The sequence below is a fragment of the Columba livia genome, chromosome 1 (genome assembly GCF_036013475.1).
Source record: "Columba livia isolate bColLiv1 breed racing homer chromosome 1, bColLiv1.pat.W.v2, whole genome shotgun sequence".
Taxonomy (NCBI): domain Eukaryota; kingdom Metazoa; phylum Chordata; class Aves; order Columbiformes; family Columbidae; genus Columba; species Columba livia.
In genome coordinates, this window is record NC_088602.1 from 72,277,948 (window position 1) to 72,297,266 (window position 19,319).

The following is a 19,319-nucleotide window of genomic DNA, read 5'->3' on the forward strand; positions in this document are numbered from 1 at the left end:
GTATAGCAGGTGGGGAGCTCAGAAACATTCACCAAGTAGCACTTTCAAGTCCAAGTGCTAGGTAGCTTCTCAGTTAAGTGCACCATTACATTTTAGGCAACTCTTGGCAGATGAGTAAAATTCATCCGCTGTGATTATTGAAATCCCTGATCTGTCATTTTTGTCTTCGCTTTGTATTCGTCCTTTTATGACAGAAATTTTTTTTTTTTTTTGTCCTCATTTTCATCCTGTGAAGCTCCGTTCAGCCCGGCATTATTTTGTAAAACCAAGAAGAAACTTCATGCACCCATGTGTGGATGCATCTACATCTGGTTTGCAACTGTCATCTTTAGCATTTTTAGTGCACCTTTGCCTTATTGAAAAAACTTTTTTTCTCTATATCTGTCCATTTTTGTCTCATTTGTACCTATCTAATTTAGACTTGAATATGCTCCCATTGATACCATTAAACTGCATGTCAAACACAGATTATGTTTAAACACCCATGCCACATAGCCAACATGAACTTTTTATTACCTCCCAAAAGTTTTGGACTAACCTTTTTTAAATTACAAAAATTTCTCGTGAACAAATGTTGATCTTAATCACCAACCACAATTTCAAACATTCTTGAAAAAACAACATCAATTTTTATTAGAAAATTGTTACGGAATATTAGGAAATGTCCAAGCATGTAATTTAATTGGGTTTTTTTCAGTAGAAAGAAAAGTTTGTTTGGACTTAAATTTTACATTCTCAGTTAAGAAAGAAGCAAATAATTTCCTACAGTTAGAAATCAAATAAACAAACTGATTATGGAGGAGCTTGTAAAGTCTTCTGCCCACATAACATTTTAGCACCATTTTTACCATGTAACTTTTCTATATGTGCTGTGTTAGCACCAAAGTTACAGCACTCATTATATAGTGGAAAGGAAGAACAGTTTAAAAGAAGACTATATCCTGTATCAATGTACCTGGAGATTCAAGGCATGTGGTACCCACCACAATGCCATCATTAGCTTTGGGTGTTTTCTCCTCAATAACTGAGTATTCTTGTTGGGCATTCATTGATACAAAGTCTGAACAAACTCTAACATAGTATGTAATATTTTCCACTTAGTGCAATGCTACCCATGGTTTGCTATGTTTACAACATATTCTATATGTTTGCTACTGTGGTGTGAGAGACTTGCTTTTACCATGTCTTTGTGTCAAGTGATGGCATACATCTCCCAAAATCCTGGTTCTTTAGTTAAGTATTATTTAGTCTAGTTAGCTGATGCCTCTCAGGTGTTTACTCTTAATTTTCTGTTTTGCAGTCAAGCATATCAATGAAGGAAAAAATCATTTAAGTGGTGCTCTTATTTTGTTTACTTTTACTGGACAAAAATGCTTATGATTTGTATAAACTATAAGAACAGTTCTCCACATGACCCTGGTGTGTATTTCTATAATTCCTAGCAGAGTTTGGATTCAAATGTATTTCTAGTCAGTGTATAGAAGAAAAAATATCAATTAAATATAATAATTTGAATGATAATTGATAATGGATGAAAAAATTAGGAAGTAGCCCATCCTTAGCAAACTAGCTTTGTGTCACAAGTACAAGACTTCAAATCAGACAAAGGATTCATCAACATGTGTATCTATTACAGGGGCAGATTACTTCAATTACTTGATCCTTTTTCATCTGGCATGTTCAACATTCTGTGACATGTTGAAATGTACTGTTAATCATCCTCAGGGTTGTTGTAGAGTGACTAACCTCTGATCTTTGACAATGTGTGATAATTGTGACCCCTTAACTCAGTTCTGTCATTTAATATCCCATGAAGTTTTAGATTTGTAATTCTGTATGACCTGAAACAGAGTCACTGTTCTCAGCCTCAGATTTTACCGTCTCTGGATGGACATTAGGCTTGTGTACAAAAGTTGCATAATATAAGTTAGTTGAAGATGTTACTGACTTGGAAGATGAAAACCATATGGAACAGCATGGATCTATTGGCCAAGATTTTCTCTAGTCTGACCTCAGTGGGATATTCCCTAGAAGATCTGGTTTTATGAGCAAATTAATTTTGAATAAGAGGTGCCATGTTCCCAAAGAGCATTGGTGTCTTCTATTGCTTCAGTGAAATTATTGCTCACTTATCGAGGGCACATAGTATTCTTCTGTATCTACAAAGTGCTTTTTTAAGAAACTCCAATGAAGAAAAAGTTTCTGTGCCATTTTTGACAGATCATTATTTGGTTGCTTAACTCTCTAGAGAGAAAGGGCATAAGCCAAGAGGGTGCTACATATTTCCTGGAAGATAACCCCAAGCTGTAACTTCTTGTGGAAGCAAAGATAATCACTGACATATGTGTGGACCAAAGTTCTTTACAAGGGCAAATTCTAAAGCCTCTTTGTAGTGACTATTATTTCTGGGTAAAGTCTTAGCACTAGAATGTAAAACAAAGCGAAACAAAAAGACCCAAACAAAAAACCCTCATGCAATTAGTTTTATGTAATGGATGAAAACTACATAGCAGCAGAAAGGTTCCACCAACAATGTGGGGTTAGCTTTATCAGCATCTTTTGTTTTCTGACACCAGTATGAGGTAGTTGATGAGGGAGGCTGACAAAGTTGTAATAACCTGCTGCAGCGTCATGTTCAGTTACTCTTTTTATATTTTCAAGAAATTAGAGAGACTTGTTTCTTTTCTGCCTTACAGTGTTCAAACAACCATTAGTGGACAGAGTTGTCATACTAAACATGCTGGGGCTGTGTTTACTGTCCATTTAGGTATGAAAAAGAGTATAGACTATTTCTTTATAGTTTGACCTTCAGTTCCTTAGTAGGGGGAGTTTGAGGATGCAAGAAAATCTTTTTTCCATACAAGACAAAATCTGGGTTTGTAGACAGGATACTATATTTTACTGTATTGGGTGGAATGTATAGGAAAACAAACACACTTGTAGGTGCATGTGAAATAGAAATTTAAAAGCTGAAGTTATGGATTTTTTCATTAAATATATAGAAGGTAAGAACTTTGAAAAATTATATTGTTTAAATTTGTTTAACCATGATTTAAATGTCCTGATGTCATATTTGCAAGCAGTATGGATTTTGTGTTTTACTTAATCTGTATCTGATGCTTTAAAATATATTTTTATATATATATATATAAAGTAAGGCAAATGAAGAGAGAGGGGAAAACAGAAGAAGAAGAATCCATATCTATTATTTATGTTTTGCAGCACACAGAAGTAGGGTTTTTAAAACCCTAAATTCAGAAAGATATGTGCATACATCTCCTTTTGAGTCTCTCTACAAATCTGTGTCACTATGCATCTGCCAGCTTAATCATACTTTGCTTACAAATGTCATAGAAAATGCATTTTAAACTTAGCAGAATTCCTTATGGAAAGCATACTACAGCAAATTAACTTTTTGAGTGTCAGATGCTTTTTTAGTTACTGCTGTGGGAACATATGCTGAAAGCTTGTTTAAATACTGATTTGCTGGTGGTCATCCTTTCATTCTTCAGAACTTCCAACTCTTCAATTACTTTCAGTCATTCTACTAAAAACTTTAAGTGAAAAAACTGAATGTTAGTGATCTTGTAAAAGTGAAAACTAATTTAGAAAGTGCTTTGCAAATGTAACTGTATCTGTTACTTTAAAGTAAACTTGGCAATAAAAATGAAACAGTATAATCAACTTTCAGTGACCATTTGTGAAACAATATCTGAAAAATTGTAGTTCAAATAATTTTATTGCTTTCTAAAACTAAATGGATGCTGTGCTTCTAATGATGTCTAACTATAAACAAATAAATAAATATATGTGCATGTTGATAGTCTTTTAAAAAGTCAGATTACGTCCCTGTGCACAAAAGTGCAATAAGTTTTAGAATCTTTTATCTATGGTAACACAATCACAGAGCAGGAATGTTTTTACCCCACGGCTTAATTGTTTGTTTAGTGTTATGTGTGACTAAAATAGCCATGATTAAAGTGTTTGGAGTTTTGGTTTGGATCTGGTTCCAAATAAACCCATGATATTTATACAGACTGACCTAGTCTGGAAATCTCATCAAACCATCTGCCTTATAGGATTTCCAGTATCAAATTGTTTGTGCCCAAATAATTGACTGTGCAAGCATTTTCTGGGAATCTGGCTGAAAAGAGATTTGTTTAACAATTGGAAAATTAACACTGGAATTCTTGGCAAGACAGTGTCATTCATACTGATACATGAAAACTTAATGTTTTGCCTATCCACCCTAGAATTTAGCTTCTCTTAGCAGCAAGCAAGATTTCCTTAATTTCAAAAGCAAAACCCCTGTAAGCTACTTCCTTACCATGGTCATCATATTTTGATTTCCTGCATAATAAAAAGTCTAGCTCTAAGCTGAGAAAGAAAAGGTTTCACTGCCTTGCATAGTGGAGTTTAAATAAAAAGCCTATGTAAATTGAACTAGAAAGGATAAGAACATCCTTTTGTATCGGGCTGATAGGCCTATGGAGTAATATCGTACTCTTATGGCTCCCTTTAAATGATGAGATTGGTTTTGCTTCTTTTATTTCTGCCATTAATTAGCATTTTGTGTGCAGCCTAGGTGGAGGCAAGTTGGAATATTGAAATACTTAAAGCTCGTTAATGTCGAAAGAGTTTAAAGAATGCTAATGTTAAACATATCATGATGTTGCACAAATGCATATGGAGAGCGGCTGTCTTGGTGAACATAGGCTCTTTATTTCTTTACTTTGGTTGCTTTTTTGTTGTTGGCTTTATTACAGCAATTAACTCTGAGAGGAACAGTACCCTCACCTGCTCATGACATCTCCTATTTAAATTGTTGGAGTTTATTATCCTTTCAGTTGTCTAGAAAAAGGGAAAAGGTAAAATTTCTCCACAGTCTCCTTGGTGGTTTGCTTGGAGGTATCTTCTAATGAGTGAAACATGGCCTATTATGGAGAGAGAGATAGATAGATTATTTTTTATGGAGCTGTACAAAAGAGCTCTAATATTTTATAGAGTGCTAGCTGGAAAAAAAAAAAACAAACCGAACCCTACAATCTTTTGATGAGTATTTGTTGTAAATAGGAATACAAGTCCTATTCAATAAACATTGTTATGATAAAATGTACCCTTTTCTTATCCCCCACCAAAACAAATTAAGTATCAAAATTAAAAATAGGTAAATATTGCCAGGCCTTTGTACATGCTGAGAATCTAGATTAAAATAAATTCTCACCCAGTGTAAGTGGTTGTGCTACCTCCTTGCTGAAACATTGAACTAGCATTCACAGCTGTGAACAGCATTCCTAGGACTATTCCAATTGCACTTTACTTGAATAGCATATTACTTTCATATTAGCTATTAGGACCCTTACATATGCCGTCAGTTTTTCATATTCTTAGCTCACAGAGATAACAGGAAGTGTTTTATCTGAGAAACAGTGTGGTGTACCCCATACCCCTCCATGTGAGTGTGGCTGTACTCTGTTTCAGCCTGCCTTCTATCATTTTTGGGGGGAATCTATGAAGACATTTCTCTCAACATTTACAATCCAGGAAAAACAGTTTTGCAGCTTCTGATAGACATAGCAGGCCAGCTGTGCAAATTTTGTGTGCGTATGTCACTGCCACAAGGGGATGAATATATGTGAGTGGTGACTGGATTTTACTGCTTTCTCGTGTCTTCAATTATATGTGTTGATTGTTTGATATTTCATTTCTTTTCTGAAAGGAAGATTTGAAAAATGGAGAAACTAAAATGACAACAAAATTTAATCAGTAGTATTTTCTCAAGCAGGCACCGAAATTGCACTGTATTTGGCAGCCTGGTTTAACAATTAATTGTTCTTTGTTGACAAAACTTGGCATTTTTGAATTCATACTCTATAAACAATGATTGCATGTTGTTTATAATTTGGATATTTTCAATCCTCAGATAATTGTGACTTACAAATTATAAAATGGAACTCAATTTTGGCTGCTTTTAGTTGAAATGGTTGAGGAAATTCTATCATCTCAGTCAGTGTTTTTAATGCTCGTCATGGCAAGTTTCCACTGAAATAATTATACCCTTGGTGAAGTTTTTACAGGCTTGGAAATCTTGGAGTTGAGAGCACATTTCTTCTATTCTATATGTTTCTAATGGCACAGTTTTGCACAACGATGAAAATCTTCTTGTCAGATTTTTAATAGTCTTGATTTTTAGTGAAAGATTTTTTTGACATGTTCTTGGTATTTTAATTCATGTTACAGAGAGGGAATTTTCAGGTGTGGAGACAGTATTCAGAACATTTTCTACCTTAGAAGCAAGTGGGAGCAGCCACTTAAAAGTCTGTTCATTATGAACAAGTTTTTAATGGGGTTTCTCATGCAGCTGTTCATTTAGACTGTTAAATAACTGAAATGAATCAGTATACTGTTTTCTTTCCGTCACATACAATAACTTTATTTCTACCCCATTCAGCTAAAACAGGAAGGAAAAGGTAAGGATGAAAATGAAAACAAATGACATTTCCTCTTTCAGGCAAGCTAGGAAGAATGTGACTGCTCCTACCCACGATTCGCATTTTGATCATAGATCTACCTATACCTATTCTAAGTCTCTCATCAAGAGATTGTACAGGGTCCAGCAAGATTCATTTATGTTGCAGATGGGATTTGTTTGTTACTTTTGTGTCCTTTGCAAGATAGTGACAGAGATTTCAAGTAAGCTTTTCTTGTCTGTCAATAGTGGTATGAATATGTATTAAAGGATTAAGACGATAAAGGACAATAAATTTTCCTCATGTTAGTGTTGCCAATAGTTTCTCATTAAAACATTATTTTCCAGTAAAAATAGTATTCTAATTAGATCTTATATTGCTTGACTTATGAAATTTTAGTAGATCACATCCAACAGAAGCAAGGATGCAGATTATTACTTGGTACTCCAGGAATCAGTAAGAAGAGAGAGGATATTCTCTACTTATCACATTTCTTTCCTTTCCAAGATTTCAGTTAGACTATTGCTTGTTTTAAATGTGAAGTAGTACAGCTAATGAAGAGAATTATGTGAGCCAACATAAATATTAATTTTGTAACCCGGCAGAATACCTGAATGAGCTGAGTTGTCGCCGCTGAAACAGAAGAACCTATGCTTTTGGTGCCAAAAAAACAAATTTGACATTTATGAGACAAAACGTGTAAACAAAGTGAATCTTTGTGTATGAAAATATTTTCCATGATTGGTGCTTGCCTTGTCTTAGGTTGTGTTTTAATAATGAAGTAGGAATTTCCCTGTACTCAACAGTCATCTTTCACATTGCTCTTCTGTAACTTTGGCAAAAGCAGATTTATGCATTGGCAGTATTATATTTGGTCCATTAAGTCATTTTAATGTGGACCTTACGTGTTGATATATTTTCAGGTGACTAAAGAACTTTTCAAACATGTTTTCTTAAGGACCCTGCCTTTCTCTCCGTATATTTTCCTATATAATACCTGGATTAAATTTCACAACCCAAATTTCTTCTTATTTTTGTTCTGAATCGTTCTCGGGCACAAACCTGGGGGTTTAGAGTTCTGTTTCTTAATTCTCGTTATTTCAACTAATGTAAATATAAGGCGGATATGGACAGTGGTTATTTTATGTTATGTGTAACTATTTTCAGTAATACTTGAATTAAAAGTTGCCAAATCTCTCTGAGATTTGTTTGTACAAAACCAGAAAACCCCACCCCATTCTGGCAGTGATACCATAAGTATATTGAAAATGAGGCTGTAGCAGGCAGTGGATTCTTTGTGCTGTAACTCTCACCATTTACACTGTGTTGTTTTCTATTGGTTAGAATCACAATCGTACGTTTTCAGGGTGGTGCTGCTTGACTGAATTGGGCAATTTCTGTAGAAATGTTTTTTAATTTCATAATCTTTTAGCATTCATCACGTTATTGATTTAAACTGCTGAAAATAATGTCTTGCTTTACTTTCTTGTTTGGTGTGGGCAATGCATAATGGGATCACTGAATGAGGAATGTATCACATAAATGTCAACTATTACTGGTTTTCCCTTGGGAATATTTTTGGACTAATTTTGAGGGGAACACCTTCCCCTGGACAGAAGATTTTTGAGAAATTGGTTGAGCCTTCCTGACTAATAGACTCATGATTCAATTGACTAGTACTGGCAAGCATCAGACTCACAGAAACTCCTTACATAATGACCTTGCAGTTTGTGGTCAGAACCACACACATGGTTTGTGAATAAGGAGACTGGTTTTTTGCTCTTTATATAATTCTCCTAATGTCGGGGTCTGTATGATGGGGAGCATCTATGTATCTAGGAGATTACTGGGGAAAGATATAGCTTTTCTGATATTTGATAACCATAAGGGGCCAGAAAGAACAAAAACAATGGTGGGTAGAAGTCATTCTAGAAATTCCTGACAAAAATGGCTGTAGTGAGTTTCTTTGTGATTTGTTTGTTTGTTTTTTTGCTGGAGCAGGTTCTATACAGTTCGCTACAGAGAAAAGGATAAAGACAAGAAATGGGTGTTTCAGCTTTGTCCAGTTACAGAGACGGTGGTGGACAATCTGAAGCCAAACACAGTTTATGAATTTGGAGTTAAAGACAACGTAGAGGATAGTATTTGGAGCAAGACTTCCAATCATAAGATAGTTCTGTCTAGTAAGTATTTGGCAACAGTTAAACAAATAACTATTCAGTTTGACAGTATTTTTTTCCTCTGTTGTGGTATTACTTGAAGTAAGCTGCTAATCAGGTTTTCATTGTTTAAATGCTATCCCTTATGCCCCTAACAAATTCTTATAGGTATTAGTGAAACTAGAAATAGTTATGTTTGGAAACTTACCACCTAGTCTTCTGAAAGGAAGGGAATAAAGAATGCATAGTGTTTATAGTTTAATACTGTGTTCGAGACTTACTGAAATATCCATCATCAAATCTGCCCTTTGTATATAATGTATTTCAAAATGCTGTGTCTTACAGATACTACACGTTGTTAATAGGCCAGAAGGATCATTCTTTTATGTTATGGAGACAGACTGAGTTGGGTTGACAGATACTTTTTTGTAAGAGTTCATATTCTATTTAAATGGGACTTCTTTCTCTTGGAATGTAGGCTTGTGTATTCAGCAGGTGCTTCTGCAGCAACTAAATCCAGGGAGTTTGCTATTCCCCTGTATGTCTACGTTCTGGTCTACTGGTAAAGTATCTTCCAATTGGAAAGCTGGCAGCACCTTTCTGATTCAAGCCTTTCATATTGTCATTGCATAGTAGACAGAGAAACTATGGGCAGTAAACAGAGAATAAACATTTATTATAAATTTGTAACCATCTGTCTGCATAGGAATTTACTTATAGGCAAAAATGACTACTTATTTCTGGTTTAACTTACCATCTTGTAGCAACTCACGGTCTTTTCCTACATAATTAGAAACGTCTTAACCTGAATTGAACTCATTCACTGTGCATTTTCTTTCCTTAGTGAAGAATATATTTAAATGAGTATAATCTGCAATTCCTGTTGCATGGTCTTGTATTTGTTGAATCCACAGAACCATTTTTTACATACTAAACACATTGGGAGGGGTTGGGAAGAGAATCTGGTTTTAATTCATGATTTGAAAAAGACATAAAAGGCATGGCAAATATTCAACATTTATTTAATGAAAATTTAGCAAAAGAGGTGAAAGTAGATTATTTCTCACCATCTTAACATGATTTTCTCATGAAGTCAGTGTGAAACTTTTGTCAGTTTTCCCTTGTCTTTAGGCCAATAGTAGGTCCTGTTTCTGAGAAGTATCAAGCACTTTGAAAGATTTTTTTTCAGGATAATGTACCAAAATAAGTGTCCCTCAATTCATATTTATAGTTGATTTTTTTCTATTCCTTATCAGTTTTGGATGGCATTGTGAAGGAATATGATAACATTTAGCTTGATTCTTGCTTACATGCCTGTCAATGCAAAGGGAGGAGAAAAGTCTGAAGGTGAAAGATGCAGAGAAAGTTTGGAGCATCATGCTACAATACAGGAGGTGCTGGCAGGGACTGGTTTTCCTCTGTATGTAACAGCTGCATCACAAGAGTCTTCTGATATGTAGAAGCTATGAGAAAGAAAAAAAAAAATAAAAAAAACCAAACCAAACCAAAAAACCCAAACCAAACCAAACCAACAAACAAACAAACAAACAAACAAACAAAAAAAAACAAAAACAAACAAACAAACAAAAAACACTAAGAAAACTAAGAGAAATATTTCAGATATTAAGTCCATGGGTTACTCTGTTCATATGTTGAGACAAAGGAAACCATGTCAGAGACAAAGAGAAGTGGTATGCCTGCTCTGTATTGCCAGTGCTAAATGATTATTTCTATCAGAAGAGTGCACTTAAAAGCAAGACTAACTATTGGAAAACATAAAACATGCTGCTTTTAGCCAGTCCTAGTACCAGCCTGACTAGTGGGATGCAGAAATTCCTCTTTCAGGTTTCTTCCTTGCATGTTAGTGTTGTCGTTATATTGATTTTTTAAAGAATCCTCTTAGGCACCTCTGACGTCTCCTTTCTAAATCCCAAAGGGCACTTCAGCTCTCTCACCTCCTGTTTTAAAACAACCAGGGTATATTTCATTTCCTCTCTGTCAAAATATGAAGGGGAGGTTTTGCAGATTAATTAATTAATCTGGGTAAAGAGAACCAAACAAAATTGTCACATAGTGTGTTTTTATAACAGGCAATTAAATCCTCTAACTTTCTCAGCTGTTGAAAAAGGTGAATAAACTTGATTTGCATTCCTTTGGACAAAAGAAAAATTAAATCTGTGTATTTATTTCTCTTTCTGTCAAATCAGATAAAAAAGTAAATGGACACCTCCAGAATATGTACAAGTTGGTACCTAATGCCCAAACACAGGTATGCAAAATTGTCTTATTTTATTTTTTTATACCAGATTTCTGGTTTGTATGGTCAAGGTTTTGCTTCTCCATTAAAGTGATAAAGAGATTATGGCCTCAAATTGTAGTTAAAAAAAAAATCTGTTTAAGACTAAATACTGTAAGGAGAAGCATTTATATGTGTGTATTGAAAAAATGATTGAGAACTGTAGGCAAGATGGTTTCTGTATGTGGATTCTAACAAATAAAATTTGCTTATCCTTTTGTAGTGTTCAGTTTTGTTAACCTGTGATAGTTGTGGTGGTCAGTCCATTTTGTGATAAGGTAGTATTGTTATTTTATAGACTAATCTGGTGTATACTAATGTGTTCTAAAGTCATTAGTTATCCCATTGAATTCACTAATAGTTCTTACATGCGAGGCAAGTGTTTGCAAAACAAGAAAAAGCTAGAAAGGGCAATTAAATGTACTTATTGAGATTACCAGGCAGTTCATCAAATTTTTAGAATTTTTTACTGTTTCATCAAAGCATTTGAAGATTTTTTTAAAATAAATAGGTAAATATAAACATTTATTTATTTCCTATTTTTTTTCTCATCTGGTATTTGCCATAACACCTATCAAACAAGCATGGGTGGATTTCATATGTTTGTGGATTTACATACACAGATACCTGGCGAGAGGGGTCAAGGACAACAGAAAGAGCTTTTTCCAATACATGGCAGATAAAACTAACACCAGAGGCAATGTAGGCCCACTGAAAAATGAGGTGGGTGCCCTGATGACAGAAGATACAGAGAAGGCAGAATTACTGAATGCCTTCTTTGTCTACTCTGCCAGAGGCTGTCCTGAGGAGCCCTGTACTGCTGAGGCCCCAGAAGAAGGCAGGGCAATGGAGGAGTTTGCCTCAGTTGATGAGGACTGGATTAGGGAGCAATTAGGCAATCTGGACATCCACAAATTCATGGCTCCGGATGGGATGCACCCGTGGGTGCTGAGGGAGCTGGCTGAAGTCATTGCTGGACCACTCTCCATCATCTTTGCCAAGTCTTGGGAAACAGGAGAGGTGCCTGAGGACTGGAGGAAAGCAAATGTCACTCTAGTCTTCAAAAAGGGCAAGAAGGAGGACCCGAGTAACTCTAGATCGGTCAGCCTCACCTCCATCCCTGGGAAACTGATGGAACAACTTATCCTTGGTACCATCTCAAGGCATATCAAGGATAAGAGGGTCATTAGGGGTAGTCAACATGGCTTCACCAAGGGGAAGTCATGCTTGACCAACTTCATTGACTTTTATGAGAATGTAACAAGATGGAGGGATGATGGCAGAGCAGTGGATGTGGTCTACCTTGACTTCAGTAAAGCATTTGACACAGTCTCCCACAGCATCCTCACAGCTAAACTGAGGGAGTGCAGGTTGGACGATCGGATAGTGAGGTGGACTGTGAACTGGCTGAAGGAAAGAAGACAGAGTGTAGTGGTCAGTGGGGCCGAGTCTAGTTGGAGGCCTTTATCTAGTGGAGTGCCTCAAGGATCAGTACTGGGACCAGTATTATTCAATAGATTCATCAATGATTTGGATGAGGGAATAGTGTACTATCAGCAAGTTTGCTGATGACACCAAGCTGGGAGGAGTGGCTGACATGCCAGAAGGCTGTGCTGCCATCCAGCGAGACCTGGACAGGCTGGAGAGTTGGGCTGGGAAAAATTTAATGAACTATAACAAGGGCAAGTGTAGAGTCTTGCATCTGGGCAGGAACAATCCCAGGTTCCAGTATAAATTAGGGAATGACATATTAGACTGCAGCATAGGGGAAAGGGACCTGGGGGTCCTGGTGAACAACAGGATGACCATGAGCCAGCACTGTGCCCTTGTGGCCAGGAAGGCCAATGGCATCCTGGGGTGTATTAGAATGGGGGTGGTTAGTAGATCGAGAGAGATTCTCCTTCCCCTCTACTCTGCCCTAGTGAGACCACATCTGGAATATTGTGTCCAGTTCTGGGCCCCTCAGTTCAAGAAGGACAGGGAACTACTGGAGACAGTCCAGCGCAGAGCCACAAAGATGATTAAGTGAGTGGAGCATCTCCCTTATGAGGAAAGGCTGAGGGAGCTGGGTCTCTTTAGCTTGGAGAAGAGGACACTGAGGGGTGACCTCATTAATGTTTGTAGATATATAACGGGTGAGCGTCATGAGGATGGAGCCAGGCTCTTCTCGGTGACAACCAATGGTAGGACAAGGGGTAATGGGGTCAAACTGGAACACAAGAGGTTCCCTTTAAATTTGAGAAGAAACTTCTTCTCAGTGAGGGTGACAGAGCACTGGAACAGGCTGCCCAGGGGGGTTGTGGAGTCTCTTACTCTGGAGACATTCAAGACCTGCCTGGACACATTCCTGTGTAACCTCACCTAGGTGTTCCTGCTCCAGCAGGGGGTTTGGACTAGATGATCTCTTGAGGTCCCTTCCAATCCATAACATTCTGTGATTCTGTGATACTTTTTCTTCCAAGAGCTGAAGCAGGAATGAAAGATCTGTAGACCGAAACTGTTAGTTGACTAGTTTTATATACAGTGAAAACCAGACATTTTATTCATAACTTCTGAGCATTACCTCCTCTTCTATGAGATCAAATTGGTTTCCTCATATTTCCTTTCCTTATTTTTTCAGAAAATTGCAGGTTTCAGCAGCTAATCTTCTTCATGAGGCAGACCATGGGAAAAGTTGTAGAAATCCTTGTTACTTCAGACATTTTAAAGAGTTGCCCCATGAGTGATAATTATTATAGGAGAACAATCTGTTCTTCACAATTCTCTTCTGTCTCTGATTTTCCAAATGTTTTCATGGTAGGAAATGGTCATGTATGGTTTCTCATTGTTCCCTCTTCATATTGTACTGTATTGTAAACAGTCTGTAATTTCCAGGCCTCAAATTCCTTCAGGAATCAAACTGCAGTCTATTACATACACTTCCTTGTAGGAATAATTAGGTATTCATTTAGGACAGTAATACTTTAATTATAGTATTACATACAGAGAGCAGTGTAATGCTTAAGTTATTGGAAACATGGTCATGTCTCACATTCAAGAGAAAATGTTTTATCTGTGAGTAAGATGAAGCCAGTTGATTAAATACTCATGAAGGTTCTCATCTCATTCTGTTGTTGATGAAATCAACATTACTGTTCTTCCCATTGGTCCCACAAGTGTCTTTAAAGTTACATGTGATAGCCCAAAATCAGGTAATTCATTCTGGCATCTGGAGTGCAAGCTGAGTTCCTTTATTCCTCTTAGCAAACCATGCGTGCCAGGACCCTGACTCTGTTACATCGCTTCTGTGAAAGTAGGGTTTCTATTTATGCAAGAGATGTCCTGAGAAAGTGAGCTAGAACACTTTTCCAAATATTTGCACAGCTTAAGCATGAAAGGAGGACTGGAGCCAACATCTAGTCTTTTTAGTCAGCTTCACAGGGCTTAGCTCCAGAGTAGTACTGCTTTATCACCCTCCACAGAAATATCGTGAAAGCATTCCATTGATCATTCTAACAATTCTCTAATCATTTTCATTTTGATGGTGCAAAAAGCCATAAAACTAAGGCTGGGAAGCAGATAGTGGTAAGCACCTGCATTTATGTTATTACTACAGTTTCCACAGTATCATGCGGGTTTATTTCAGTGTTGCAACGCATCATCAGTGCAAAGCCAGAAAGAGTGTTATTTAGACTGAGCTTTGTTTGTGCTTTATTTTCCTCCAAAGACACAATTGGCTCACATCAGCATGGTTCTAACTCTTCTCTGTAAGGGGATGTTTTTAGAGGCTGTTTATTAAAGCAACATTACTGATCCATCTAGTCATTCTGCCCTTTCAACATTGGTCACATATCAGCTTGTGTTTCTTTTGGCCGGTTCATCCTTTAAGTTTGACTGAACTCCTGGGGCTGTGTGAGCTACAACTAATAAGAGAGGGGAAGAAAAGGAGAATTCTATGTTTTCCCTTCATAAACAAGGGGTGGTGGTAGGGTGGAGATGATGCAGTAGTAATTAATTTCCTCTTCTGTCTGACCAAGTTCCTGTAATTTCATAATGTCAATCTGAAAGGTGGGGTCCTCCTCAACTTTGAGTGGCTACAAAAAAGATGGAGACTCCCTTTTTACAAGGAGTCAAATGGAAAAGATGAGGTGCAACAGGTACAAGTTACTCCTGGGGAGACTCTAGTAGAATACAAGAGGAAAATTTATCACTATGAGAACAATCAGCCATTGGAATAATCACCCCAGGGATGTGGTGGATTCCCCATCATTGGACATTTTTGAGTTTCAACTGGACAGGGTACTGGGCCATTTTGTCTAGACTGTGCTTTTGCCAAGAAAGGTTGGATCCTTGTATTCCCTTCCAACCTGGTATTCTGTGATTGTATGATTTTTCCAGCCAACAAACAGGACACTTAACTTCTATGATTTGTTAAACTCTGGAAGAAAACATGCCTGCTCTTCCAAAATTTTTCCAGTCCGGGCTGACTGTTATGGTCTCTTGAGGAATCTCTTACATATGTGCCAGTTATTTGTGGCTTTTGGAGTACTGGAATAGAAGAGAGGCAGAAAGAACAAATGTCTCTTAAAGTACTCTTGCTATATGCCATGTGACAGAATGTCTGATAACTGCAGTTCTTTATGCAATATGCCATGGGTATAGAGTCAGAAATTAAGATGCCTGACTAACAGTACAATTTATGTCTCTATTTTTCCTCTGAAATTAAGAAATACCTTATTTGCCATCTTCATTCATGGAGATGCCACAGTCATTTTAATAACTAATGTTCCTAATACCTATATGCTTTATATTCTCTGTCTCGAAAATAGTAGTGCCATTCCTACAGATGATATGTTGATGTTTTTGAAATAGTTTGCCCAAGTAGTAAATTTTACTAGACATAGAAATAGCTGAAGTAGTCTCTTTCTAGAGACTGAGAAAGAGGGGATTGACAATACCACAGAAGATTTCAAGTGCAGCACACGCAGATTTGTGCAGGGTAAGCAGTGTAATTACAGTAGCTGCGGAACACAGATTTAATGTCAATGATTTGTTCTTGAGTGAGAAACTAAATTTTGAATGTGTTGTAATGTGTTTAGCATTTTCATATTGCTGTCATTACTGTCATCCACTCATTCAACAAATAAAGGATGCTTTTGTAAGAACCTTTTACTAGTAAAAGGACTGATAATAAGTTCCGCACTTGAGTTACACAAGTGCTCACTACAGCTTGAGAGCTGTTTATTTGATTTTAGGGCTCCTGACAAGAAATACAAAAAATGAACACCTTCTTCTGATAAGCGCACTTCATCCCGCTTCTTAGTTGCATGAATAGTATGGTTACTTCAAAAGCTAATCAGCTGCAACAATTTTTTCGCTAGATCGCAAAACAGAAAGGTAAGCCTTTTTAATAATAGAGGAAAAAGAGTAAGCAATAAAAAAGGAAGATTATTTTATATCTTTCATTAATGATAATGACTGAAACCTCTATTTAATTTCAAACCATGTTCATGCCAATGCAAAACTGTTACTAGGTAGCAGAAAGTAACGGCTTTCATAGAATAGAATCACAGAATCATTCAGGTTGAAAAAGACCTCTAAGATGACCGAGTCCAACTTTAAACCTAACACTGTCAAGTCCACCACTAAACCATTTCCCTAAGAACCTCATCTATGTGTTTTTTAAACACCTCCAAGGATGGTGACTCAACTACTTCCCTGGGCAGCCTGTTCCAGTGCCTGACAACCTTTTCCATGAAGAAATATTTTCTAACATCCAATCTAAACATCCCCTGGCACAACTTGCGGCCATTTCCTCTTGTCCTATCATGTGTTACTTGGGAGAAGAGACCAACACCCTCCATGCTACAATCTCCTGTCAGGTAGTTGTAGAGAGTGAGGTCTTTTCTCCAGGCCAAACAGACCCAGTTCCCTCGACTGCTCCTCATCAGATTTGTGTTCCAGACTCCTCACCAGCTTCATTGCCCTTCTCTGAACTCTCTGCAGCACCTCAATTTCTTTCTTGTCATAAAGGGCCCAAAACTGAACACGGGATTCAAGGTGGACCCTCATCAATGCTGAGTACAAGGGGATGATCACTTCCCTGGTCCTGCTGGCCACACTATTCCTGATACAAGCCAGGGTGCTGTTGGCCTCTTTGGCCACCTGGGCACACTGCTGGCTCATATTCAACCAGCTGTTGACCAACACCCCCAGATCCTTTTCCACCAAGCAGTTAAACCTCATGCAATTGGCCTTCATAGAATAAACAACCTCCATTCATTCCACTGAGGAAAGAACCATCTCACTTGTTTGGATTTGCCTTCTTCCAGCTTCTTAGACTTTGGTATGTGTTTGATGTGTACCCAACCATTGCTTTTAAAGCTTCTTTTTGATATCTAGAATAGAGAAAAAATCTTTGTCATCAAATGCTGAATTTTCATGCAAGTGTTCTTGTGTTCTTTCATTTGAAGAAGACCAGACGTCATGAAGTACAAAATGAACATTAAATGATTCTGACTTCACTGGTGTACATTTGACATGGAGAGCTAGTTTGAGTTACTTTATTTATTTCTTTCTTGTAACTCAGATATAACTCAAAAAAAAAAAAAAAAAGAAATTCCACTTTTAATGGGGATTTAGCCTTTTTATACTGCTGGCATAACAGTTTTCCTCCTCTCACCACCTGAGTGTATTAAGTTTTCAGAAGTCATTCCTAGTACCCTTGTGTGGTAGTAAATATTGATTTATAATGTTTGGGAGCAGCTGTGTTCTTCCTTTTAGAATATCTGGAGTCCATTCATGTGTTCCTTATTTTTATGGTATCAAAATGCTGGAAAAGATTCACACTTGGAAAAAATTTAATCTGGGTCAAAGACAAGTGAGCAGCAGAAAAGTTCATGTATTTAGCATAAAATGTGAGAAGAACATTAGTGACCAGTCAATTAAACTTTGGAAACAATTTCACAAAATAAAACTACTCTGCGTTAGTCTACTTAAAGCAGACTATTCACCTAAGACTCCTGATAGTTTACAAATGTACGCCTGGTCTGGAATAGTTTGTGTTCTAAGTATACTATTCCTGTGAATATAGTTAAATCCTGTGACCAAATTAGTAACTGTATGTGTTTCAGAGGTTTTGCTGTAGTTAAATCTCAGCTTTTCTTAGCTTTCTGGACTACTCCCAGTGAGTGCTCAAGAGATTCTTAAAAGAAAAGAGGGCTGAGGATTCCTAAGTTCTCAAATACTGTGTTTTTCTGAAGCAAAATATCTCAAGCAGAAAAAAGGAGATCAAAATGCGATATTACTATACCGGCCCATGGGAATTGAAGCAATAGCATAACTTCAGTGACTAGGGCCAGCGCCATATCCAGTGTTAACTTGAGGCAGGCATTGTATTGGAATAGAGCCCTCTATTTTTGTTACTAAGAAAGTTCAATTACTATTATAGAAGTTATCCCAAGGCTTTTTTTTCTCCCCTCACCTCTTTCTCAGCTTACACTGCGTGATAATAAGAAGTTGGTGCCTGTCACAATAATCAAACAAGGTAAATTTGTAATTTTTTTTAATTTATTCTTATGCTCTGCAAGAGTAACTTAAAATGAAAGACAAATCTGACTCTGACGTGAATGTCATGAAAGTTTCCTTTTAGAATGGGTGGAACCTTAAAAACTATAATGTCCTTTAATTACAAATACTATTAAGCTGTTGCTTATCTGTGTTAATAAAATGAGCTATTACATTGCATTATAAACAATGCATTAGTTGGCTCATGGAATGAATACCAATCAGTTCTGATTTCTGCCAGTATCCATTCCTTTTCTCTTTCAACTAGATTGTCCAGGCATGTTGATTGCCAAGCTATGTGTAACCTGATAGTCATGTGTGAAGGGCAGCAATATGGATGAGATTCATGCTGCTAAAGTTCAGCTGAGTCATTGACTTAGACTTCCCTCTTCTTTCCATGGTCAGTGGAGAGGGAGATATCTACAATAGACTTAAACACGCTGCCCTTTAGAATGCCCATTTCTCTCTAGCGGTAAGAGGTAGCACAGTAGTGTAATATTTGAAAATAAGCTACTTATATGTAGCTGATAGAAAATGAGCTCCAGATTTAAACTTGATAACAGAAATGGGATTGTGAATAATTTTATGTAACAAAATCAAGCAAAATGTCTTCAGAGGCAGTTCACAGTTCAGGGATTGGAAAGCACTGGAGGATGGCGTCAAAGCAGATTATGGTAATTATTGCAATTACCATGCTGGCGTTTACTTCACATGCATCTTTTTTTAAGGCTTGTGAATGGCAGGGTAATGAGATGGCCTGGAACTAGCCTTATATTAACATAAACATGTAATGTTATTTTTTACCAAGAATATAAAAGTGATATGCAAGTGGAGCAAAGAGGTGCACCA

The 19,319-nt window shown here is 37.0% G+C and overlaps 1 protein-coding gene across 50 annotated transcripts in view; it reads left to right on the forward strand.

Moving 5' to 3' along the window:
• The window catches only part of ABI3BP (ABI family member 3 binding protein), a 166,227-nt gene that overhangs the window by 42,861 nt on the left and 104,047 nt on the right, over positions 1-19,319 (forward strand). For all 50 annotated transcript variants that reach the window (XM_021293209.2, XM_021293214.2, XM_021293218.2 and 47 more), the window contains exons 5-7: positions 8,472-8,653; positions 10,837-10,898; positions 18,399-18,450. In XM_021293209.2, coding sequence (XP_021148884.2) covers positions 8,472-8,653; positions 10,837-10,898; positions 18,399-18,450 — 296 coding nt within the window. The remainder of the gene's footprint in view (positions 1-8,471; positions 8,654-10,836; positions 10,899-18,398; positions 18,451-19,319) is intronic.